Source organism: Dryobates pubescens, unplaced genomic scaffold (genome assembly GCF_014839835.1).
Source record: "Dryobates pubescens isolate bDryPub1 unplaced genomic scaffold, bDryPub1.pri scaffold_80_arrow_ctg1, whole genome shotgun sequence".
NCBI classification, from domain to species: domain Eukaryota; kingdom Metazoa; phylum Chordata; class Aves; order Piciformes; family Picidae; genus Dryobates; species Dryobates pubescens.
This window is the reverse complement of record NW_026530799.1, coordinates 1-24,464: the sequence shown is the minus strand read 5'-3', so window position 1 is coordinate 24,464 and position 24,464 is coordinate 1. Positions and strand designations below refer to the sequence as shown.

At 47.7% G+C, this 24,464-nt stretch overlaps 1 protein-coding gene across 1 annotated transcript in view; it reads right to left on the bottom strand.

The window, feature by feature from the left end:
* Positions 1-24,233, bottom strand: part of LOC104308979 (maltase-glucoamylase) — a gene marked incomplete at its 5' end in the record, with an annotated part of 68,869 nt that extends 44,636 nt beyond the window's left edge. Inside the window, 14 exons of the mRNA XM_054179553.1 lie at positions 11-127; positions 1,325-1,496; positions 5,636-5,753; positions 7,781-7,865; positions 9,834-9,947; positions 12,866-12,985; positions 14,667-14,798; positions 15,459-15,584; positions 17,123-17,235; positions 18,486-18,585; positions 19,416-19,587; positions 21,840-21,991; positions 23,531-23,640; positions 24,113-24,233. Coding sequence (XP_054035528.1) covers positions 11-127; positions 1,325-1,496; positions 5,636-5,753; positions 7,781-7,865; positions 9,834-9,947; positions 12,866-12,985; positions 14,667-14,798; positions 15,459-15,584; positions 17,123-17,235; positions 18,486-18,585; positions 19,416-19,587; positions 21,840-21,991; positions 23,531-23,640; positions 24,113-24,233 — 1,752 coding nt within the window. The remainder of the gene's footprint in view (positions 1-10; positions 128-1,324; positions 1,497-5,635; positions 5,754-7,780; positions 7,866-9,833; positions 9,948-12,865; positions 12,986-14,666; positions 14,799-15,458; positions 15,585-17,122; positions 17,236-18,485; positions 18,586-19,415; positions 19,588-21,839; positions 21,992-23,530; positions 23,641-24,112) is intronic.
* Between the last annotated feature and the right edge of the window lie 231 nt (positions 24,234-24,464).

Below are 24,464 nucleotides of genomic sequence, written 5' to 3'. Positions count from 1 at the left end.
CACCACTTACAGCACATTTCTCTGTGTTGTGGTTCCTGGAGAAGGGGTAAAAGGCTCCAACTTGCATCCAGCGCCGGCAAAGCTCCTCGGTGGTGTTGTAGGAGAAGCCACAAATGTCTGCCCCAATCTTCAAACAAAATTGGGAGCTAATGTTAGTGTGGAGAGCTGCACCTCTGCTCCCCACCAAAAATACCTCCAAGAGAGGAAACTGAATCAATTGGTGTCACTCAGCTCACCCCTCACTGCTAACCAGGGCTGAGAGTTGGCCATTCCTACAGAGCATGATAGAAACTAAGGCTGGAAAAGACCTCCAAGATCATCAATTCTAACCACAACCCAGCTCCCATGGCCACTAAACCATGTCCTGAAGCACACCTGCAGCGTCTTGAACACCTCCAGGGATGGTGACTCCACCACCTCCCTGGCCAGCCTGTTCCAATGCCTGACCACACTTCCAGTGAAGAAGGTTTTATTTCATGTCCAGCCTAAACCTCCCTTGGGGCAACTTGAGGTCATTGCTTCTCAACCTACCACTTGTTACTAAGGAGTAGAAACCAACCCCCCCACCTGTCTCCAGCCCCCTCTCAGGGAGTTGTAGAGAGGAATGAGGTTTCCTCTCAACCTTCTCTTCTCCAGGCTGAACACCCCCAGCTCCCTCAGCTGCTCCTTACCAGCATTGTTTTCCAGACCCTTCCCCAGCTTTGTTGCCCTTCTCTGGACCTGCTCCAGCCCCTCGGTGTCCTTCTTGGAATGAATGGCCCAAACCTGAATCCAGAACTCATGCTGTGGCCTCACCAACACCCTGTACAGGGGGCACCATCACTTTCTCTGTGCCTGCTGGACTGCTTTTGGTCCAGACCAGGATACTTGTGGCCTTCTTGGCCACCTGGGCACACCCTGGCTGCTACCAACCAACACTCCCAGGTCTTTCTTTGCTGGGCAGCTTCCAGCCACTCTGCCCTCAGCCTGGAGTGTTGCTTGGGATTGTTGTGACCCAAGTGCAGGACCAGCCTTGGCTTTGTTGAACCTCAGCCCAATGGCCTCAGCCCATGGATCCAGACTGGCCAGGTCCCTCTAAAGAGCCTCTAACTAGCACCCTCCAGATCCCTTTCCCCCCACACTGCTTTCCAGCCACTCTGCCCCAAGCCTGGAGCGTTCATGGGGATGTTGTGGCCCAACTGCAGGATCCAGCAGTTGAACCTCATCCTGCTGACCTCAACCCATGGATTCAACCTGTCCAGATCTCTCTGCAGAGCCTCCCCCACCCTCCTGTCATTATGGATCCAGCTCTTCTCAGAAGCTATCAAACCAGCTGTTTTCATACATAGGGGATTCCAAAGAGGCCAAATTCCAGCATTCCAGTTATGGCCCACTTCAGGTCGTCCCACGTGGCCGCGTTGTCACCCAACCAATGACCTGTGAACTTCCCTGAGCCTGCAAAAGTGGACCTTGAAAGGAGGAAGCTGCGCTTTCCAGGGAACAAATCTTCAAGGGCTCTGAAAGGGGGAGGGGGAAAAAGTTGGAATCAGGGAAAACAAGTTAAAAATCTCCAGTTGTGGAGATGAGCAGAACAAGGAATGAAAGCAAGCAAGGAGGAAAGGCTCTCGTGATGCTCATTGTCACAACCAGCAAACAGCTGGATCATTGTGATGAAAAAGTGATCAGCCATGAATGAATCATGATCAGCCATGAATTGTGATCAGCCATGAATGAATCATCATCAGCCATGAATCATGATCAGCCATGAATGAATCATGATCAGCCAGTAATCATGATCAGCCATGAATTGTGATCAGCCATGAATGAATCATGATCAGCCATGAATGAATCATGATCAGCCATGAATGAATCATGATCAGCCATGAATCGTGATCAGCCATGAATTAATCATGATCAGCCATGAATGAATCATGATCAGCCATGATTTGTGATCAGCCATGAATGAATCATGATCAGCCATGAATTGTGATCAGCCATGAATGAATCATGATCAGCCATGAATCATGATCAGCCATGAATGAATCATGATCAGCCATGATTTGTGATCAGCCATGAATGAATCATGATCAGCCATGAATCATGATCAGCCAGTAATCATGATCAGCCATGAATGAACCATGATCAGCCATGAATCATGATCAGCCATGAATCATGATCAGCCATGAATGAATCATGATCAGCCATGAATGAATCGTGATCAGCCATGAATGAATCGTGATCAGCCATGAATCATGATCAGCCATGAATGAATCATGATCAGCCATGAATCGTGATCAGCCATGAATGAATCATGATCAGCCATGAATCATGATCAGCCATGAATGAATCATGATCAGCCATGAATGAATCATGATCAGCCATGAATTGTGATCAGCCATGAATGAATCATGATCAGCCATGAATCATGATCAGCCATGAATTGTGATCAGCCATGAATGAATCATGATCAGCCATGAATGAATCATGATCAGCCATGAATCATGATCAGCCATGAATGAATCATGATCAGCCATGAATGAATCATGATCAGCCATGAATTGTGATCAGCCATGAATGAATCATGATCAGCCATGAATCATGATCAGCCATGAATTGTGATCAGCCATGAATGAATCATGATCAGCCATGAATGAATCATGATCAGCCATGAATGAATCATGATCAGCCATGAATGATGATCAACCATGAATGAATCATGATCAGCCATGAATCATGATCAGCCATGAATTGTGATCAGCCATGAATGAATCATGATCAGCCATGAATCGTGATCAGCCATGAATGAATCATGATCAGCCATGAATCATGATCAGCCATGAATTGTGATCAGCCATGAATGAATCATGATCAGCCATGAATCATGATCAGCCATGAATGAATCATGATCAGCCATGAACGAATCATGATCAGCCATGAATGAATCATGATCAGCCATGAATGAATCATGATCAGCCATGAATTGTGATCAGCCATGAATGAATCATGATCAGCCATGAATCGTGATCAGCCATGAATGAATCATGATCAGCCATGAATGAATCGTGATCAGCCATGAATGAATCATGATCAGCCATGAATCATGATCAGCCATGAATGATGATCAGCCATGAATGAATCATGATCAGCCATGAATGAATCATGATCAGCCATGAATGAATCATGATCAGCCATGAATGATGATCAACCATGAATGAATCATGATCAGCCATGAATCATGATCAGCCATGAATTGTGATCAGCCATGAATGAATCATGATCAGCCATGAATCGTGATCAGCCATGAATGAATCATGATCAGCCATGAATTGTGATCAGCCATGAATGAATCATGATCAGCCATGAATCATGATCAGCCATGAATTGTGATCAGCCATGAATGAATCATGATCAGCCATGAATCATGATCAGCCATGAATGAATCATGATCAGCCATGAATGAATCATGATCAGCCATGAATGAATCATGATCAGCCATGAATGAATCATGATCAGCCATGAATTGTGATCAGCCATGAATGAATCATGATCAGCCATGAATTGTGATCAGCCATGAATGAATCATGATCAGCCATGAATCATGATCAGCCATGAATCATGATCAGCCATGAATGAATCATGATCAGCCATGAATCATGATCAGCCATGAATGAATCATGATCAGCCATGAATCATGATCAGCCATGAATGAATCATGATCAGCCAGTAATCATGATCAGCCATGAATGAATCATGATCAGCCATGAATCGTGATCAGCCATGAATGAATCATGATCAGCCATGAATCATGATCAGCCATGAATGAATCATGATCAGCCAGTAATCATGATCAGCCATGAATCATGATCAGCCATGAATGATGATCAGCCATGAATGAATCATGATCAGCCATGAATCGTGATCAGCCATGAATGATGATCAGCCATGAATGAATCATGATCAGCCATGAATCATGATCAGCCATGAATTGTGATCAGCCATGAATGAATCATGATCAGCCATGAATCATGATCAGCCATGAATCATGATCAGCCATGAATGAATCATGATCAGCCATGAATGATGATCAGCCATGAATGAATCATGATCAGCCATGAATGATGATCAGCCATGAATGATGATCAGCCATGAATGAATCATGATCAGCCATGAATGAATCATGATCAGCCATGAATCATGATCAGCCATGAATGAATCATGATCAGCCATGAATGATGATCAGCCATGAATCATGATCAGCCATGAATGAATCATGATCAGCCATGAATCATGATCAGCCATGAATCATGATCAGCCATGAATGAATCGTGATCAGCCATGAATGAATCATGATCAGCCATGGACATCCTGGAGTTCAACCAAATGACCTAAATTGATAATCATGGAATCCCAGACTGGCTTGGGTTGGAAGGGACCTTTCAAGGTCATCCAGTCCAACCCCCTGCAGCCCGACTAGAGCAGGTTGCTCAAAGCCCCAAACAACCTGACCTGGAATGGTTCCAGGGATGGGGCAGCTCCCCCCTCTCTGGGCAACCTGGGCCAGAGTTTCAGCCCCCTCAGGGGCAGACATTTCTCCCTTCTCTCCACTCTGAATCTCCCTCTTGGAGTTCAAACCATCACCCCTTGTCCTGTCCCCACAGGTCCTGCTCAAACGTCTGTCCCCAGCTCTTTGACCAGCCCTTTGAAGCACTGAAAGGCCACCAGGTGTCCCTGGAGCCTTCTCTTCCCCAGGCTTCACCGACTTTCTCAGCCTGGCCTCACAGCAGAGGGCTTCCAGCCCTCACAGCATTGCTGTGGCCACTTCCAGCCCAGCTCCAACAGGTCCCTGTGTGTGCTGTGCTGAGGACTCCAGAGCTGGCCCCTGACCCTGTCACCCAGCTCAGGAGGTCGGTGATCCTGAAGGCTCTAATTTTTCTCCTACATGATCTAACAACATCCTTAAACATATCTCAGGTTGCCTCCCCCTCTTTCCAACAGTGATATTCCCTCTTTTTCCCCCCCTTAATTCCTTCCAAAGATGCTTGCATTGACCCAACACTGCCAAGGTCCCCTCTCAGCCTTCTCAAGACTGAACAGCCCCAGGTCTCTCAGTCTTTCTCCACAGCAGAGATGTTCCAGTCCCTTCATCATCCTTGTAGCCTCCACTGGACCTTCTGCAGCACTGGGCCTCCTGTCTCTCTTGAGCTGGGGAGCCCAAAACTGGACACAATACCCCAGGTGTAGTCTCATCAGGACAGAGTAGAGTGGCAGGAGAACCTCTCTAGACCTGCTGGCCACACTCTGCTTGATGCACCCCAGGATGCTGTTCCTCTTGGCCACAAGGGCACATTGCTGTCCCATGGAGAACTTGCTGTCCACTAGGACTCCAAGGTCCTTCTCCATGGAGCTGCTTTCCAGCAGGACAACCCCTAGACTGTTCTGCTGCCTGGTGTTGTTCCTCCCCAGATGCAGGACTCTGCTCTTGTCCTTGCTGAACCTCATGAGGTTCCTCACCCAGCTCTCCAAGCTGTCCAGATCTCATGGGGTGTCAGCCACCCCCTCAGTTTGGTACCATCAGTAAACCCACTGAAGGTCCACTCAATCCTGTCCCATCCAGGTCACTGTCCTGACCAAAACTGGCCCCAGTCCCGATTCTCACCGACGTGTGGAGATGGCCATGGAGTATCCATAGAGGTTGTGGACATCATATTGACGTCCCCACTTCTGCCTGGCATCCATGCACATGGTCTTTGAATACAAGAGCCTGTCCACAATACCTGGAAGGAAGAAGGTTGAGGAGACCATGGAAAACCATTGAACTCAACTGGAAGAAGGAGCTGAACTTAAACTCAACAGATCTGATACTGTGATACTGTGATCTCTTCAACTACTGCCAGCAGATCTGGGGGAGAGGGGGAAACCAATAAACTTCATCAGCTTAATGAAGGGAAAACGCAGCAGGACCTGGCATGGGAGGGAAGCCTTGGGGAGCTTCACCCCATGAGCCTCTGCCTATGGGTCCGACCTGCCCAGGTCCTGCTGGAAAGCTTCCCTACCCTCCAGCATAGCAACACAGCCACCAGGCTTGGCTGAAAAGCTTGGAGCAGACTCAGTTCGGTTTGATTCCGTTTTTGGTCTAATACTTTTGATTTTCATAATGAATTTTTGTAGGGGGTTGAGGGCAGGAGGGGGAGGAGGGGGGGGGATTAAAATTTGAATTTATTTTAAGTTTCATTTGTAAGGTTCATGATTTGGTTTTTAGTTAGTGTTGATTTAATTTTTTTTGGGTTTCATTTTAAAGAGCTGGTTTTTAAATTCACTTTTTTGTTTAACTTGGATGGTGGTTAGGTTTTTGGGTTTTTTACATTTATTTTCAATTGTTATTCCTATTTTTATTCCCATTTTATATTCCATTTTTTATTCCAATTTCTTATTCCAATTTCATATTCCAATTTTTTATTCCAATTTTTTATTCCATTTTTTAATTCCTATTTCTTATTCTAATTTTATTCCAATTTCTTATTCCAATTTTTAATTCCAATTTTATTCCAATTTTTATTCCTAATTTTAGTCCAATTTTAGTCCAATTTTATTCCAATTTTAGTCCCATTTTTATTCCAATTTTTTATTCCAATTTTTAGTCCATTTTTTTAGTCCAATTTTTTATTCCAATTTCATAGTCCAATTTTTTATTCCAATTTCATAGTCCAATCTTTTATTCCAATTTAATATTCCAATTTTTTATTCCAATTTTATTCCAATTTCATATTTCATTTTTTTATTCCTATTTCTTATTCCAATTTTATTCCAATTTCTTATTCCAATTTTTAATTCCAATTTTATTCCAATTTTTATTCCTAATTTTAGTCCAATTTTATTCCAATTTTATTCCAATTTTAGTCCCATTTTTTATTCCAATTTTTTATTCCAATTTTTAGTCCATTTTTTAGTCCAATTTTTTATTCCAATTTCATAGTCCAATTTTTTATTCCAATTTTATATTCCATTTTTTTATTCCAATTTCTTATTCCAATTTCATATTCCAATTTTTTATTCCAATCTTATTCCAATTTCATATTTCATTTTTTTATTCCTATTTCTTATTCCAATTTTATTCCTATTTCTTATTCCAATTTTATTCCAATTTCTTATTCCAATTTTTAATTCCAATTTTATTCCAATTTTTATTCCTAATTTTAGTCCAATTTTAGTCCAATTTTATTCCAATTTTAGTCCCATTTTTTATTCCAATTTTTAATTCCAATTTTTAGTCCAATTTTTTAGTCCACTTTTATTCCAATTTTTTATTCCAATTTTATTCCAATTTTTATTCCATTTTTTAATTCCATTTTTTATTCCACTTTTATTCCAATTTTTTATTCCACTTTTATTCCAATTTTTTAATTCCAATTTTAATCCATTTTAATCCCTTTTTATTCCAATTTTTATTCCAATTTTTATTCCAATTTTTTATTCCAATTTTATTCCAATTTTTATTCCAATTTTGTTGAATTCTTTTCATTTAAATTTTCTTTATTTTCATTTCGATTTATTTAAATCTTTACTAAATTTTCATTAATGCTGCAACTTTGTCATTTCTTTTTCAAGCTATTTTTTCAAGGTCTGAATTTTTGCTATTTGATTTCTGCGCTCATTTTTATTTAGATTTTATTATTTTATTTGTGCATTTTTTTTTTAAACTAATTGTTCTAATTTTTTAGTTTATTTTCCTTTTTTAAACAATTTTTTTTTGGTTAATGTTTAATTTCAGTTTTGTCCCACCTCTGAAAACCAAAAGCCTTACGTGGTGTGAAGGGTGGATAGTTGAAGTCGTTGTCCTCACAGCCTTTAGTTGAGCCTTGGACAAAGTTGGAGACTTCATTCATATCCTGGCAAAAAAATTAAAATCACAAATTCCACTTTCACAAATTGGTTCTTTTTTTTTTCCTTTCTTCATGCCAGCAACATTTCCTGGGCTTTCAGCCAAACATATCCTTGCAAACCCACTTAACAGGAAGGCACTTGTTAAATTAAATTAAATTAAAATTAAGTTAAGTTAAATTAAAATCAAATTAGGTTAAATTAAATTAAGCTAAATTAAAATAAAATCAAATTAAGTTAAATTAAATTAAGTTAAACTAAACTAAATTAAAATCAAATTAGGTTAAATTAAATTAAACTGAATTAAAATAAAATTAAGTTAAATTAAGTTAAATTAAACTAAATTAAATTAAAATCAAATTAAGTTAAACTAAATTAAGTTAAACTAAATTAAATTAAAATCAAATTAAGTTAAACTAAATTAAATTAAAATCAAATTAAGTTAAACTAAATTAAGTTAAACTAAATTAAATTAAAATCAAATTAAGTTAAACTAAACTAAATTAAAATCAAATTAAGTTAAATTAAATTAAACTAAATTAAAATAAAATTAAGTTAAATTAAGTTAAATTAAATTAAACTAAAGTAAATTAAAATAAAATTAAGTTAAATCAAATTAAGTTAAACTAAATTAAATTAAAATCAAATTAAGTTAAACTAAATTAAATTAAAATCAAATTAAGTTAAATTAAGTTAAAATAAAATAAAGGTAAATTAAAGTTAAATTTAACTTAATTTGATTTTAATTTAACCCAATGAAATTATATTTAAATGAAATTAAATTAAATCAAGTGAAGCTATGTTAAAACAAAGTCTATCACATTAAATGAAATTAATATCAAGAAAATTAAAGGAGGTTAAGTTAAATGAAGTGAAGTGAAATGAAGTGAAGTGAAGTGAAGTGAAGTGAAGTGAAGTGAAGTTAAATGAAGTGAAGTTAAATGAAGTGAAGTTAAATGAAGTTAAATGAAGTGAAGTTAAATGAAGTGAAGTTAAATGAAGTTAAATGAAGCGAAGTTAAATGAAGTTAAATGAAGTTAAATGAAGTGAAGTGAAGTGAAGTGAAGTGAAGTGAAGTGAAGTGAAGTGAAGTGAAGTGAAGTGAAGTGAAGTGAAGTGAAGTGAAGTGAAGTGAAGTGAAGTGAAGTGAAGTGAAGTGAAGTTAAATGAAGTTAAATGAAGTGAAGTGAAATGAAGTGAAGTGAAGTGAAGTTAAATGAAGTGGAGTTAAATTCTCTTAGAAGCCCAGAGGAGGTGAGGTTCAAAGTGACCACAGAGATAATCTCCTCCCCAAAAGGAATAATGTTCATAAGCTGCTGAAGCTCTCATCCAGCAACCAGGGCATGGATTTACACATCCCCCCCCCCCCAAAAAAAAAGGTTAAAAAAGGGGGGAAAGGTCACCTAAAATCTCTCTGAGTGTCAAAAATTCAAATTCTGAAATTCAAACGTGAAAATGAATTTTGTAAATTCTGACATGAGACTTTGTGAACTCTGAAACTAAACTCAGAGGGGAAACGATGAAATTACATTCCCCTAAGTCCTGAAATTCAGTTTCCTTGGCTGTGAAAGGAAATTCTGAGCGCTGAACTTTGCACACTTTGAAATGAAACGAGCTGAATTCCAAAAGGAAGCCACTGGGAAGCCTGAAATTAACTTCATCAGTTAGGGTCTGAAATAAAATTGTGTGGGTTCTGACATTCCATTTTATAACTTCTTCTGCAACTTCAGTTTACTTAGCTGTGTTTGTTAAGTGTGGCAACGACGATCCTGGAGAGTTCACAGATGGGGGGAAAAAAAAAGCCCTAAATTGGATCATTCATTAAATAACTTTTGATGGGCAGAAACAGGCATCCAAGGTGGGGCCTTAACGCGGTTTCTATCACAGTTCCTCTGACACAGGAAAAAGCACAACACAAATTTCACCCAAGGGCAGCAAACTCTGCTTGAGAAAGCCCCAAACCAGGCTTTACTCACGATCCAGAGCCCATCGTAGGGCACTTCGTTGTGGAAGGCTTTGCATTCCTCTGCCCACCAGCTGGTGCACTCAGGGTTGGTGAAGTCTGGGAAGACTGACTGTCCTGGCCACACCTGCCACCGAAGAGGGACATCGTTAAGTTAAATGGAAATGAAGTGTTTGGTAAGTTAGTTAAGTTAAATTAAATTCTGTTAACTTAAAATAAGACTTACTAAATAAGACTAAATTAAATCAAATTGTATTATGTTAAGGTTAAGTCAAGTTAAAGTTTAAGTCAAGTCAAGGCAAGGTTTAAGTCAAGTCAAGTCAAGGTTTAAGTCAAGTCAAGTCAAGTCAAGGTTTAAGTCAAGTCAAGGTTTAAGTCAAGTCAAGTCAAGTCAAGTCAAGTCAAGGTTTAAGTCAAGTCAAGGTTTAAGTCAAGTCAAGGTTTAAGTCAAGGTTTAAGTCAAGTCAAGTCAAGTCAAGGTTCAAGTCAAGTCAAGGTTTAAGTCAAGTCAAGTCAAGGTTCAAGTCAAGTCAAGTCAAGGTTTAAGTCAAGTCAAGTCAAGGTTCAAGTCAAGGTTTAAGTCAAGTCAAGTCAAGGTTCAAGTCAAGGTTCAAGTCAAGGTTCAAGTCAAGGTTCAAGTCAAGGTTCAAGTCAAGGTTCAAGTCAAGTCAAGTCAAGGTTCAAGTCAAGGTTCAAGTCAAGGTTCAAGTCAAGGTTCAAGTCAAGTCAAGTCAAGGTTTAAGTCAAGTCAAGTCAAGGTTCAAGTCAAGTCAAGGTTCAAGTCAAGTCAAGGTTTAAGTCAAGGTTTAAGTCAAGTCAAGTCAAGTCAAGGTTCAAGTCAAGTCAAGGTTTAAGTCAAGTCAAGTCAAGGTTCAAGTCAAGTCAAGTCAAGGTTTAAGTCAAGTCAAGTCAAGGTTCAAGTCAAGGTTTAAGTCAAGTCAAGTCAAGTCAAGTCAAGTCAAGGTTTAAGTCAAGTCAAGGTTTAAGTCAAGTCAAGGTTTAAGTCAAGTCAAGGTTTAAGTCAAGGTTTAAGTCAAGTCAAGTCAAGTCAAGGTTCAAGTCAAGTCAAGGTTTAAGTCAAGTCAAGTCAAGGTTCAAGTCAAGTCAAGTCAAGGTTTAAGTCAAGTCAAGTCAAGGTTCAAGTCAAGGTTTAAGTCAAGTCAAGGTTTAAGTCAAGTCAAGGTTTAAGTCAAGGTTTAAGTCAAGTCAAGTCAAGTCAAGGTTCAAGTCAAGTCAAGGTTCAAGTCAAGTCAAGTCAAGGTTTAAGTCAAGTCAAGTCAAGGTTCAAGTCAAGTCAAGTCAAGGTTTAAGTCAAGTCAAGTCAAGGTTCAAGTCAAGGTTCAAGTCAAGTCAAGTCAAGTCAAGGTTCAAGTCAAGGTTCAAGTCAAGTCAAGTCAAGTCAAGGTTCAAGTCAAGGTTCAAGTCAAGTCAAGTCAAGGTTCAAGTCAAGGTTCAAGTCAAGGTTCAAGTCAAGGTTCAAGTCAAGGTTCAAGTCAAGGTTCAAGTCAAGGTTTAAGTCAAGTCAAGTCAAGGTTCAAGTCAAGTCAAGGTTCAAGTCAAGGTTCAAGTCAAGTCAAGGTTCAAGTCAAGTCAAGTCAAGGTTTAAGTCAAGTCAAGTCAAGGTTCAAGTCAAGTCAAGGTTCAAGTCAAGTCAAGTCAAGGTTTAAGTCAAGTCAAGTCAAGGTTTAAGTCAAGGTTCAAGTCAAGTCAAGGTTCAAGTCAAGGTTCAAGTCAAGTCAAGGTTCAAGTCAAGGTTCAAGTCAAGGTTTAAGTCAAGGTTCAAGTCAAGTCAAGGTTCAAGTCAAGTCAAGTCAAGGTTCAAGTCAAGTCAAGTCAAGGTTCAAGTCAAGTCAAGTCAAGTCAAGGTTCAAGTCAAGTCAAGTCAAGGTTCAAGTCAAGGTTCAAGTCAAGTCAAGGTTCAAGTCAAGTCAAGGTTTAAGTCAAGTCAAGTCAAGGTTCAAGTCAAGTCAAGTCAAGTCAAGGTTCAAGTCAAGTCAAGTCAAGGTTCAAGTCAAGTCAAGTCAAGGTTCAAGTCAAGTCAAGTCAAGGTTTAAGTCAAGTCAAGTCAAGGTTTAAGTCAAGTCAAGTCAAGTCAAGGTTTAAGTCAAGTCAAGTTAAGTTAAATCATCCTGGAATCACAGAATGGCTCAGGTTGGAAGGGACCTCAGAGCTCATCTCCTCCAACCTCCCCACCATGGGCAGGGACACCTCTCAACTAGGCTCAGCTGCTCAAGGCCTCCTCCAACTTGGCCTTGAAGACCCCCAGGGAGGAGACATCCACAACCTCCCTTGGCAGCAGTCTCACCACCCTCATACTGAAGAGCTTCTTAAGATCCAGTCCAACCCTGCTCTCCCTCAGCTTCAAACCATCCCCCCTTGTCCTGTCCTCATGGAAACTCCCTCTGCAGCCTTCCTGTGGGATCCCTTTAGCTATTGGAAGGCAGCTCTGAGGTGCCCCTGGAGTCTTCTCTTCTCCAGGCTGACCACCCCCAGCTGCCTCAGTGCTCCCCTCAGAGGTGCTCCAGCCCTTGGATCACCTTTGTGGCCTCCTATGGCCTCTCTCCAACAGCTCTGTGTCCTTCTTATGCTGGAGACATCAGAACTGGACTCAGTGTTTGAGGTGGGGGTCTCTGAATCTCTTATTACTAACACCCTCAGAAGGCAGAAAGTGTCTCTGTTAAGTGCTGAGTTCCAAACTCCTTTTGTGTCCACCTGTGGCCATTTCTCAGCATCTTGCCACGGTCCTTGCCGGATTACAAACCCATGCTGGGAGCTGTGGAGGGGGAATCCTGGTGCCAGCAAATAGACCTGGCCACCCTCGCCCCCAGCCCTTCAGAACTGCTCCATTTCCCTTGGAAAAGCCAACATATAACCCCCCCCCCCCCCCCCCAAATTATAAACACAGTGTCCCCCACCCCACCCCACCTCCCCCCCAGGAAATAGCCTGAAAAGAGGGAAGTTTAACAAAACCACCAGGATATGGCCATGGGAGTTGTTCCAGCCCCAAGCAAAGGGGGTCTGGGGTCTCTGCCCTGGGGGCATTACCTGGCCAATCAATGGTGTGTCGCTGTTGGACTCGTTCACCCAGGTGCCCCTGCTCTGCCCCCTCTCGTAGGCCAGGTACGGGGAGCCATCGGACAGGGGCTCTATGGAGATGGCTGGGTCCTGATGTGGAGAGATCAGGGCAGGAACAGGTTAACTGGGGCACCACGGCTGTGTGAAGAGGAGGAGGAGGAGGGGAGGAGGAGGAGGAGGAGAAGGGGAGGAGGAGGAGAAGGGGAGGAGGAGGAGGGGAGGAGGAGGAGGAGAGGAGGAGGAGGGGAGGAGGAGGAGGGGAGGAGGAGGAGGGGAGGAGGAGGAGGGGAGGAGGAGGAGGGGAGGAGGAGGAGGGGAGGAGGAGGAGGGGAGGAGGAGGAGGGGAGGAGGAGGAGGGGAGGAGGAGGAGGGGAGGAGGAGGAGGGGAGGAGGAGGAGGGGAGGAGGAGGAGGGGAGGAGGAGGAGGGGAGGAGGAGGAGGGGAGGAGGAGGAGGGGAGGAGGAGGAGGGGAGGAGGAGGAGGGGAGGAGGAGGAGGGGAGGAGGAGGAGGGGAGGAGGAGGAGGGGAGGAGGAGGAGGGGAGGAGGAGGAGGGGAGGAGGAGGAAGGGAGGAGGAGGAAGGGGAGGAGGAGGAGGGGAAGAGGAGGAAGGGAGGAGGAGGAAGGGGAGGAAGGGAGGAGGAGGAAGGGAGGAGGAGGAAGGGAGGAGGAGGAGGAAGGGAGGAGGAGGAAGGGAGGAGGAGGAAGGGAGGAGGAGGAAGGGAGGAGGAGGAAGGGAGGAGGAGGAAGGGAGGAGGAGGAAGGGAGGAGGAGGAAGGGAGGAGGAGGAAGGGAGGAGGAGGAAGGGAGGAGGAGGAAGGGAGGAGGAGGAAGGGAGGAGGAGGAAGAGGAGGAAGGGAGGAGGAGGAAGGGAGGAGGAGAAGGAGGAGGAAGGGAGGAGGAAAGGAGGAGGAGGAAGAGGAGGAAGGGAGGAGGAGGAAGGGAGGAGGAGGAAGGGAGGAGGAGGAAGGGGAGGAAGGGAGGAGGAGGAAGGGAGGAGGAGGAAGGGGAGGAAGGGAGGAGGAGGGAGGGAGGAGGAGGAAGGGGAGGAAGGGAGGAGGAGGGAGGAGGAAGGGAGGGAGGAGGAAGGAGGAGGAAGGGAGGGAGGAGGAGGGAGGAGGAAGGGAGGAGGAGGAGGAAGGGAGGAGGAGGAGGAAGGGAGGAGGAGGAGGAAGGGAGGAGGAGGAGGAAGGGAGGAGGAGGAGGAAGGGAGGAGGAGGAGGAAGGGAGGAGGAGGAGGAAGGGAGGAGGAGGAAGGGAGGGAGGAGGAAGAGAGGGAGGAGGAAGAGAGGGAGGAGGAAGAGAGGGAGGAGGACGAGAGGGAGGAGGAAGAGAGGGAGGAGGAAGAGAGGGAGGAGGGAGGGAGGGACGGAGGGAGGAAGGAAGGGAGGGAGGAGGAGGAAGGGAAGAGGAGGAGGTAGAGAGGGAGGAGGAGGAAGGGAGGGAGGAGGAGAGGGAGGGGGAGAGGGGGAGGGAGGAGGAGGACGGGGAGGGGGTGAGGAGGAGGAGGAGGAAGGGAGGGAGGAGGGAGGAGGAAGGGAGGAGGAGGAGGAAGGGGGAGGAGGAGGAGGAAGGGAGGAGGAGGAGGAGGAAGGGGAGGAGGAGGAGGAAGGGGAGGAGGAGGAGGAAGGGGAGGAGGAGGAGGAAGGGAGGGAGGAGGAGGAGAAAGGGAGGGAGGGAGGAGGAGAGGCAGAATAAGCACAAGAAAGGGAGAAGAAGGACAAGAAAGGGAGGAGGAGGAAAGGAGAAGGAGGAGCATCAGGGAGTGCTCACCAGGATGATGATGTACTTCTGCCCATGATCGTGCAGGTAGGCTTGGAAGCTGGGCAGGTCTTTGAACTTCTCTTTGTCGTAGGTGAAATCTTTCCTTGCCTCCATGTAGTCAATGTCTGTGTACTGGACATCCTGGGACAGCAGACAGGACTTCAGATGGGACATGAGGGGCTCCAGCCACAGCAGGTCCTCTCAACACGCTGCCCAGACAAGCAGCTGCCACCATCCCCTCCGGCCTCGGCTGGATGTGGGCACCTGAAGCTGTTTGTAAGCCTTCCTTCTTGTGGCCACAAGAGGACGCTGCTGGCCCACGAATGGCATCTTGCCCACCACACCTTCCAGCTCCTCCCCAGAGCTGCTTTGCCGAGGTGGAAATTTTAACCCCAAACCGTCTCGAGATGGAAATTTTAAGCCAAGAAAAACTTCCTGAGGTGGAAATTCGAAGCCAAAAACTTCTTGAGATGGAAATTTTAAGCCCCACCCCCCCCCCCCCCCAAAAAAAAAGTTCCTGAGATGGGAATTTGAAGTCCAAACCCTAACTGAGGCAAGAAATTTCAAGCCCAAAATCTTCTTGAGGTGGAAATTGGCCATTTGAAGCCAAAAAAAACTTCACGAGGTGAAAATTTTGACACCCCCCCCCCCCCCCCAAAAAAAGGGCCTTGAGATCCAAATTTGAATCCAAAAAGCCTCTTGAGGTGGAAAAGCCAAGGTCAAAACTTCTTGAGGAGCAAACTTGCTGCCAGTAAAACCAGCTCCAGGTGAGGAGGAGCAAAACCTGAGGTCTTTACTCACGTAAGGGAGGCCGATGGCTCTGTTCCGCTCCACCACAGCCTTCACCTCGTCCAGGGACTTGTAATCATAGCGGCTCAGCTGGAATCCCAGGCTCCAGTAGGAAGGCAACACTGGCAGCCCAATGAACTGGGGGGGGAGGGGATCAGACAGAGTGGTGTCAGCACCCTCCTTTGGGTCTGATTCCCTGCATTCCCCACTTCTCTCTCAATCCAGAGGCTCGGCCTGAGAACCAAGTTGTGCAGTCACCCTCGGGGAGGTGCTTCTCTGTCCTCTCTTTGCTGCCCAAACCCCAAACGTGACTCACAGAATGCACTGAGTTGGAAGGGAACTTCAAAGGTCATCTAGTCCAGCAGGAACATCCCCAGGTGGATCAGTTGCTCAGAGCTCCATCAAACCTGACCTTGAATGCCTCCCAATATCGGGCCTCCACCACCTCCCTGGGCAACCTACCCCCATGTTCTACCACCCTCATAGAAAAGAACCTCTCCCTAATGTCCAACCCAAATCTGCCCTCCCCTAGCTTAAAACCATTGTCCCTCGTCCTATTGCTGCATGCCTTTGTCAACAGCCTCTCCCCAGCTTGTCCCATTTGTGGTCTTTCAGAAGTTGCCGTGCTGCCTGACATGATTTTGTGCTTCCAGCTGCCCCTTTTGCTATCTGGGTTTTAAAGGGTATGCTCATTTCCCTCGGAGTTCTGTTTCTGTCATCAGGTATATTCAAAGTGAACAGTGGCTCTCTGTCACTCTGCAAGAGCACATGGAAGGCACTGTGAGCCAGCACCTCAGCACTTTGGACAGCACATGCTTCAGGCCCTGGGCAAGGTTGACCTTCCCTCCTCTGAGTTTCTTTCCATGAATCAGTTATCTCTGTCAGTGCAGGCATAATGTCAAGGCTCAGGGATCTGCTATTATCAGTAAAGATCCTGTCTCATCTCATCATCTCCTGTCTTGCCTTGATGTGTCTTGACTTGCCTTGATGTGTCTTGACTTGCCTTGATGTGTCTTGACTTGCCTTGATGTGTCTTGACTTGCCTTAATGTGTCTTGACTTGCCTTGATGTGTCTTGACTTGCCTTGATGTGTCTTGACTTGCCTTGATGTGAGGGGGGCAGATGCCCAGAATTCACAGACTCATGGTATCAGTCAGGGTTGGAAGGGACCACAAGGATCAGCCAGTTCCAACCCCCCTGCCATGGGCAGGGACACCCCACACTAGATCAGCCTGGTCAGAGCCTCATCCAGCCTGGGCTTAAACACCACCAGGGACAGGGCTTCCACCACCTCCCTGGACAACCCATTCCAGGGCTTCACCATTCTCATGGGGAAGAACTTCTTCCTCACCCCCAGCTTCATTCCATTCCCCCCAGTCCTATCACTGCCTGAGATCCTGAGCAGTCCCTTCCCAGCCTTCTTGGAGCCCCCTTCAGATCCTGGAAGGCCACAATGAGGTCACCTGGGAGCCTTCTCTTCTCCAGACTGAACAGCCCCAACTCCTTCAGTCTCTCCTCACAGGAGAGGTGCTCCAGCCCTCTGATCATCCAGAGCCTCCAGAGAAGACCTCCCCACAACCTTTCTGGGCAGCCTGTTTCAGTGCTCCATCACCCAGGACTGTCCTTCAGTGTCTCCAAGGCTGGAGGATGCCTTGGGCTGGTGTTCACCACCCTACCTTCACATACTCCTGCACCACCTGCTCAGGGGTGTCCCCAAGGAAGACATAAAAGTCCAGCACTCCCCCGATGGTTCTGTAGGTGACAGCCGGCGCTGGCTGCAGGGCGACCTCTGAGAGGGGAAACAAAATCAGCTGGGGGCAGCCTCAGAGGCCTCTGATGGCAACCCCAGAGAGGAAAAACAAGCAAAATGTATGCAAGGAAAGCCAAAACTCTTCCTGGAGCTTGCAGCAGTGGTTTTCGGCATTCCTTCACAGTCTCACAGCATCACTCAGGTTGGAAGAGACCTCGAGGATCATTGAAGTCCAACCTGCCTCCACAGACCTCATGACCAGACCATGGCACCAAGTGCCACATCCCATCCCCTCTTGAACACCTCCAGGGATGGGGACTCCACCACCTCCCTGGGCAGCACATCCCAATGACAAACAACTCGCTCATTTTAAACCTCCCCTGGCGCAGCTTGAGACTGTGTCCTCTTGTTCTGGTGCTGGTTGCCTGGGAGAAGAGACCAACCCCTTCCTGGCTACAAGCACCTTTCAGGTAGTTGTAGAGGGCAATGAGGTCTCCCCTGAGCCTCCTCCTCTCCAGGCTAAGCAACCCCAGCTCCCTCAGCCTCTCCTCACAGGGCTGTGCTCAAGGCCTCTCCCCAGCCTTGTTGCCCTTCTCTGGACACCTTGAAGTCACTCAATGTCCTTCCTAAACTGAGGGGCCCAGAGCTGGACACAGGACTCAAGGTGTGGCCTAACCAGTGCAGAGCACAGGGCCACAATGACCTCCCTGCTCCTGCTGGCCACACTCTTCCTAATGCAGGCCAGGCTGCCCTTGGCCCTCTTGGCCCCCTGGGCACACTGCTGGCTCCTGTTCAGGCAGCTGTCAATCAGCACCTCCAGGTCCCTCTCTGTTTGGCAGCTCTCAGCCACTCTGCCCCCAGCCTGTAGCTCTGCCTGGGGTTGCTGTGGCCAAAGTGCAGCCCCTGGCACTTGGACTTGTTAAATGCCATCCTGTTGGCCTCTGCCCATCTGTCCAGTCGGTCAAGGTCCCTCTGCAGAGCCTTTCTGCCCTCTAACTGACCAACATCTGCTCTCAGCTTGGTGTCATCTGCAAACTTGCTGATGACTGACTCAATCCCCTCATCCAGATCATCAATGAAGATGTTAAAGAGGCTGGGGCCCAGCACTGATCCCTGGGGGAATGCCACTAGTGCCTGGCTGCCAGCTGGCTGTGGCACCATTCACCACCACTCCCTGGGCTCGGCCCTCCAGCCAGTTCCTTCACCTAAAGGAAGTCAAATTTCTCCTTAAAACATCTCTTTTCCCCCCAGGATTTAAAAAAGAAAGAAACCCATTTTTTTTCCCTTACCCATGGGATTGCTGTTCATCAAGAAGACACCCAGAGAGGCTCCACTTTCATCTTCTAAGCACAAGAAGAAGGTCTGAGCACCATATAAATTTTCCATGTTCTTCAAGGGGGGGAAAAAAAAAACCAAAAAAGGAGGAAAAAAAGAGAGAATTTGGTTAAAAAAATTCACACAGCAAAAATAAAAGGCAGAAAAATTCACCAGGTGTGGACACAGCTGCTCAGAAGCACCCAGGACAACCTCAGGGGGTTCATTCTGTCACTGGTGGGAATGTCTCCAAGTTCCTTCAGTTCCATTGAAGGCCTAAATTTGGGGCAATTGAGCCTAAATTCAGGTAATCTACCTGGAAATTTGGGGGGTACTTAACTCAAATTGGAGGAAATCCAGCTGAAAATGCGGGGGAAATTTGCCCCAGCTTTGAGGAAACCTCAAAATCTGAGGGAATTGACCTAAACACTGGGGGAAGTTTCAGAGAACCCCAGAATGAGTTGAGTTGGGAGGGACCTCAGATCTCATCTCCTCCAACCTCCCCACCAATGGGCAGGGACATCTCTCAACTAGACTCAGCTGCCCAAGGTCTCCTCTAACATGGCCTTGAACACTCCCAGGGAGGAGGCCTCCACCACCTCCCTGGGACACCTGCTCCAGAGTCTCACTATCCTCATTCTGAACAACTTCTTCCTCAACTCCAGTCTAACCCTACTCTCCCTCAGCTGCAAACCATTCCCACTTGCCCTATCTCCAGACACCCTCATGGAAAGCCCCTCTGCAGCCTTCCTGTAGGATCCCTTCAGCTATTGGAGAGCAGCTCTAAGGTCCCCCTGGAGTCTTCTCTCTGTGCCTCAGCCGATCTCCTTAAACCTCCAACCACAGCTGCCATCCAGAATTTCCCTGAATATCAAAAGGAAAATGTGCTAAAATGAAGAAGATACCCCCAAAGGAGCTGTGTCCCTGTTGAATATGGGCCAGGTCTTCCAGTTGAGGTCATGCTGGTACTGCTTGTGGACGTGTTCACCCACTCCGTAGATGTTGCCGCTGGGGAGTCTGATGGAGAGCTGCAGGAACTGCTCAGCGTAGAGCAGAGGACCAATGGTGGTGTCAAAGCTGGAGAAACACCAAAAGGCAGCATGAAAATGTTGATCGTGAAGGTTGGGTCCATTGGTAGCACCAACACCATGAGACCCCTAACACCCCAAGACCCCTAACCCTTTACATTAGAGAGGCTGGTCAGCCAACATGGATTTAGGAAGGGCAGGTCCTGCCTCTCCAACCTGATCTCCTTCTATGATCAGGTGACCCGTCTGGTGGATGTGGGGAGGCCTGTGGATGTAGTCTATCTGGACTTCAGCAAGGCCTTTGACACCGTCCCCCACAGTAAACTGCTGGCTAAGCTGTCAGCTCGTGGTTTGGACCACAACACTCTGTGCTGGGTTAGGAACTGGCTGGAGGGCCGAGCCCAGAGAGTGGTGGTGAATGGTGCCACAGCCAGCTGGCAGCCAGGCACCAGTGGCGTCCCCCAGGGATCAGTGCTGGGCCCCATCCTCTTTAACATCTTCATTGATGATCTGGATGAGGGGATTGAGTCAGTCATCAGCAAGTTTGCAGATGACACCAAGTTGGGAACAGATGTTGGTCAGTTAGAGGGTAGAAAGGCTCTGCAGAGGGACCTTGACCGACTGGACAGATGGGCAGAGTCCAATGGGATGGCATTTAACAAGTCCAAGTGCCAGGGGCTGCACTTTGGCCACAGCAACCCCAGGCAGAGCTACAGGCTGGGGTCAGAGTGGCTGAGAGCTGCCAAACAGAGAGGGACCTGGGGGTGCTGATTGACACCTGCCTAAACATGAGCCAGCAGTGTGCCCAGGTGGCCAAGAGGGGCAATGGCATCCTGGCCTGCATTAGGAATAGTGTGGCCAGCAGGAGCAGGGAAGTCATTGTGCCCCTGTACTCTGCATTGGTTAGGCCACACCTTGAGTACTGTGTCCAGTTCTGGGCCCCTCAGTTTAGGAAGGACATCGAGACACTTGAACGTGTCCAGAGAAGGGCAACAAGGCTGGGGAGAGGCCTTGAGCACAGCCCTGTGAGGAGAGGCTGAGGGAGCTGGGGTTGTTTAGCCTGGAGAAGAGAAGGATCAGAGGCGACCTCATTGCCCTCTACAACTACCTGGAAGGTGGTTGTGGACAGGAGGGGGTTGGTCTCTTCTCCCAGGCATCCAGCACCAGAACAAGGGGACACAGTCTCAAGCTGTGCCAGGGGAGGTTTAGACTCGAGGTGAGGAAAAAGTTCTTCACTGAGCGAGTCGTTCATCATTGGAATGTGCTGCCCAGGGAGGTGGTGGAGTCGCCGTCCCTGGAGGTGTTCAAGGGGAGATTGGATGTGGCACTTGGTGCCATGATCTAGTTGTGAGGTCTGTTGGAACAGGTTGGACTTGATGATCCTTGGGGTCTCTTCCAACCTTAGTTACTGTGATACTGTGATACTGTGTGATACTTGATGCTGTCTATTTTGTCTCTTGGCCAAAGCAGGTCAGTAGAGGTTGGGGGCTTGTTGGAGAGCAGCTCTGGGGAAAAGGACATTGATGTCCTGGTGGACAAGGTGACCACGAGTCAGCAATGTGCCCTTGTGGACAAGAAGGCCGTGACATCCTGGGGTGGAGTGAAGGGGTGTGGGGAGTAGGTCAAGAGAAGTTGTCCTCCCCTTCCACTCTGGTGAGGCCACATCTGGATTATCGTGTCCAGTTCTGGGTCCCTCAGCTCAAGAAAGACCTCAGGGAACTGCTTGAGAGAGTGCAGCACAGAACCACAAAGATGCTGAAGGCAGGTGAAACATCCCCAGGCCTTCTGAGGACAGGCTGAGGGAGCTGGGGCTCCCTAGCTTGGAGCAGAGGAGCCCTGAGCCGTGACCTCATTCATGCTCATGAAAATGTGAAGGATGGAGCCAGGCTCTGCTCTGTTCTGTTCTGTTCTGTTCTATTCTATTCTATTGAATCCAATGACTTACATTTTATTCAATTCACAGTCTGAGGAGGTGTCAGCCACTCCTCCCTGGTTGGTGCCATCATCAAACTGGCTGGCAGTGCCCTCTGTGCCCTCAGTTAGGTTCTTGATGAAGATACTGGAGTCCTGGTCCCAGTACTGATCCCTGAGGGACTCCTTTGAATACAGGCCTCCAACTAAGCCCTGTGCCATTGACCACCACTCCCTGACTGCTTCCCTTCAGCCAGCTGGCCTCCACCTCACTCCCTAATCGTCCAGACCACATTTCCTGCACCCAAGAAGGCACCTTCTGAGGTCACAACCATCATCATCATGAAGCCCACCACACTTTGAGATACAAACATCCCAACATTTACTCACACAACTTTCCCAGTGCTCACTCTGGTCACCTTGATGCCAAAGGGGTTGTATTGGACCTCAACTTTGTAGCTGAGGTTGGAAGCTGCTGTACCAGTGAAAGATCCCACGTGCTCATGGGGGACTTCGAACCTCTGGTTGTTGGGGTCGGTGATCTAGATGTGTAGAAAGGCCAAAATGAGGTCAAAGGGCAAAGTGATTTGAAGGCCAAAAGAAGACATTTAGTAATTAGTGACTTGTTCCATCAGGGCCATCCAGACCTAACTTGGTGACCCCCAGCTGTTGTCCAAACAGCAGCAACCCAAGAAGTGGTCAAGATCCAACATACCTGTATATATTGTGTTGTATATAACCTGCTTGCCACACATGCTTGTAAATATATAGCTCTGCTCCTTCGACTGGGCTAGCTGTGCTTTCTTACTCTGTGGAGGAGGGAGAGCTAAGCCCTCTCTCAACCTGCCACAGGCAAAATGAAGCCTGCTCAGCCTCTTTGTTTGGGCAGATGAAAAGAGCACTTTCCACTTTTGCCAGATCTGAGGGTGAGTCTCCCATGGGAAGTAGGCAGGGGGTGGAAAAGGAGAGAAGAGGTGAGGGGAGGGGAGAGGGGAGGGGAGAGGGTGAGGGGGAGAGGGGAGAGGGGAGAGGGGAGAGGGGAGAGGGGAGAGGGGAGAGGGGAGAGGGGAGAGGGGAGAGGGGAGAGGGGAGAGGGGAGAGGGGAGAGGGGAGAGGGGGAGAGGGGAGAGGGGAGAGGGGAGAGGGGAGAGGGGAAGGGGAAGGGGAAGGGGAAGGGGAAGGGGAAGGGGAAGGGAAGGGGAAGGGGAAGGGGAAGGGGAGGGGGAAGGGGAGGGGGAAGGGGAGGGGAAGGGGAGGGGAGGGGAGGGGAGGGGAGGGGAGGGGAGGGGAGGGGAGGGGAGGGGAGGGGAGGGAGGGAAGGGAAGGGAAGGGAAGGGAAGGGAAGGAAGGGAAGGGAAGGGAAGGGAAGGGAAGGGAAGGGAAGGGAAGGGAAGGAAGGGAAGGGAAGGGAAGGGGAGGGGAGGGGAGGGGAGGGGAGGGGAGGGGAGGGAAGGGGAGGAAGGGAGGGAAGGGGAGGGAAGGGGAGGGAAGGGGAGGGAAGGGGAGGGAAGGGGAGGGAAGGGGAGGGAAGGGGAGGGAAGGGGAGGGAAGGGAAGGGAAGGGAAGGGAAGGGGAGGGAAGGGAAGGGAAGGGAAGGGAAGGGAAGGGAAGGGAAGGGAAGGGAAGGGAAGGGAAGGGAAGGGAAGGGAAGGGAAGGGAAGGGAAGGGAAGGGAAGGGAAGGGAAGGGAAGGGAAGGGAAGGGAAGGGAAGGGAAGGGAAGGGAAGGGAAGGGAAGGGAAGGGAAGGGAAGGGAAGGGAAGGGAAGGGAAGGGAAAAACAAGAAGATGAACAAGAAAACAATAGGAAAAGAAAAGGGAAAAGGAAAAGAAAAGGGAAAAGCAAAAAAAAAGAAATATAAAATCTGTATCTTTTAAAGGTTTTTGGAGTTCTTCAACCATGAACCCTCCTGGCTTTTTGGCACACAAAAAAAAAGCCTCTTTTGGTCAAAATCCTTGGAGGAACAAGGCTGGGTTTGAGTGGTAGGGTCACAGAGCGGGAAGGGGAATTGAGCCACCTGTGGAACCTCTCCTGTTGAAGCAGGGAGGACAAAACCTTTCCAGAGAGGGGCTGAGAGCCTCACCTTGAAGTGAAGGCGGTTTGGGGTCTGGTGCTCCATGGTGAGGAGAACATTGCTGATGTCATGGCCGAAAAGTGACGGTGAGGGGAGCCGGGTCAGGGTAGCCTGCAGCCCTGGTGGGGAAGGAGACCAAGCAGGGAAGGGTGGTGGGAAGGGACCATACAAAGCCAACCAGCTTGATCACAGAATCATACAATCAGAGGAGAGGAGAGGGAGAGGGAGAGGAGAGGGAGAGGTTCGGAGAGGGAGAGGGAGAGGGAGAGGGAGAGGGAGAGGGAGAGGGAGAGGGAGAGGGAGAGGGAGAGGGAGAGGAGAGGAGAGGAGAGGAGAGGAGAGGAGAGGAGAGGAGAGGAGAGGAGAGGAGAGGAGAGGAGAGGAGAGGAGAGGAGAGGAGAGGAGAGGGAGAGGAGAGGAGAGGAGAGGAGAGGAGAGGAGAGGAGAGGAGAGGAGAGGAGAGGAGAGGAGAGGAGAGGAGAGGAGAGGAGAGGAGAGGAGAGGAGAGGAGAGGAGAGGAGAGGAGAGGAGAGGAGAGGAGAGGAGAGGAGAGGAGAGGAGAGGAGAGGAGAGGAGAGGAACCCAACTCACCCTGCTGTGTGGTCACCAGGTCCCCATCCACTCTGTAGCCATGGTCTGAGGAGAAGAAGCACCAGGGCACATTGGTGTCACTCAGGGGGCTCCAGCAGCAGCCACGGTGGGAGCAGAGGCTCTGGCCCAAGAGAAGAGATTTTAGGACAGGTGAACCCCACCCTGGAACATCACCACCAGAAGCCTGCTGTGATGTCTACAACCAGCCCAGCCCTGACTTTGAACAGCCCTCAGGTCCATTTGATGGCCTCAGATTATTTGGTGGCCCTCAAGTCCGTTTGGTGGCCTATAGGTTAATTAGTGGCCTTCAGGACTGGCCACATCTCCCTGGAAGGAGGTTGGAGTGAGATGG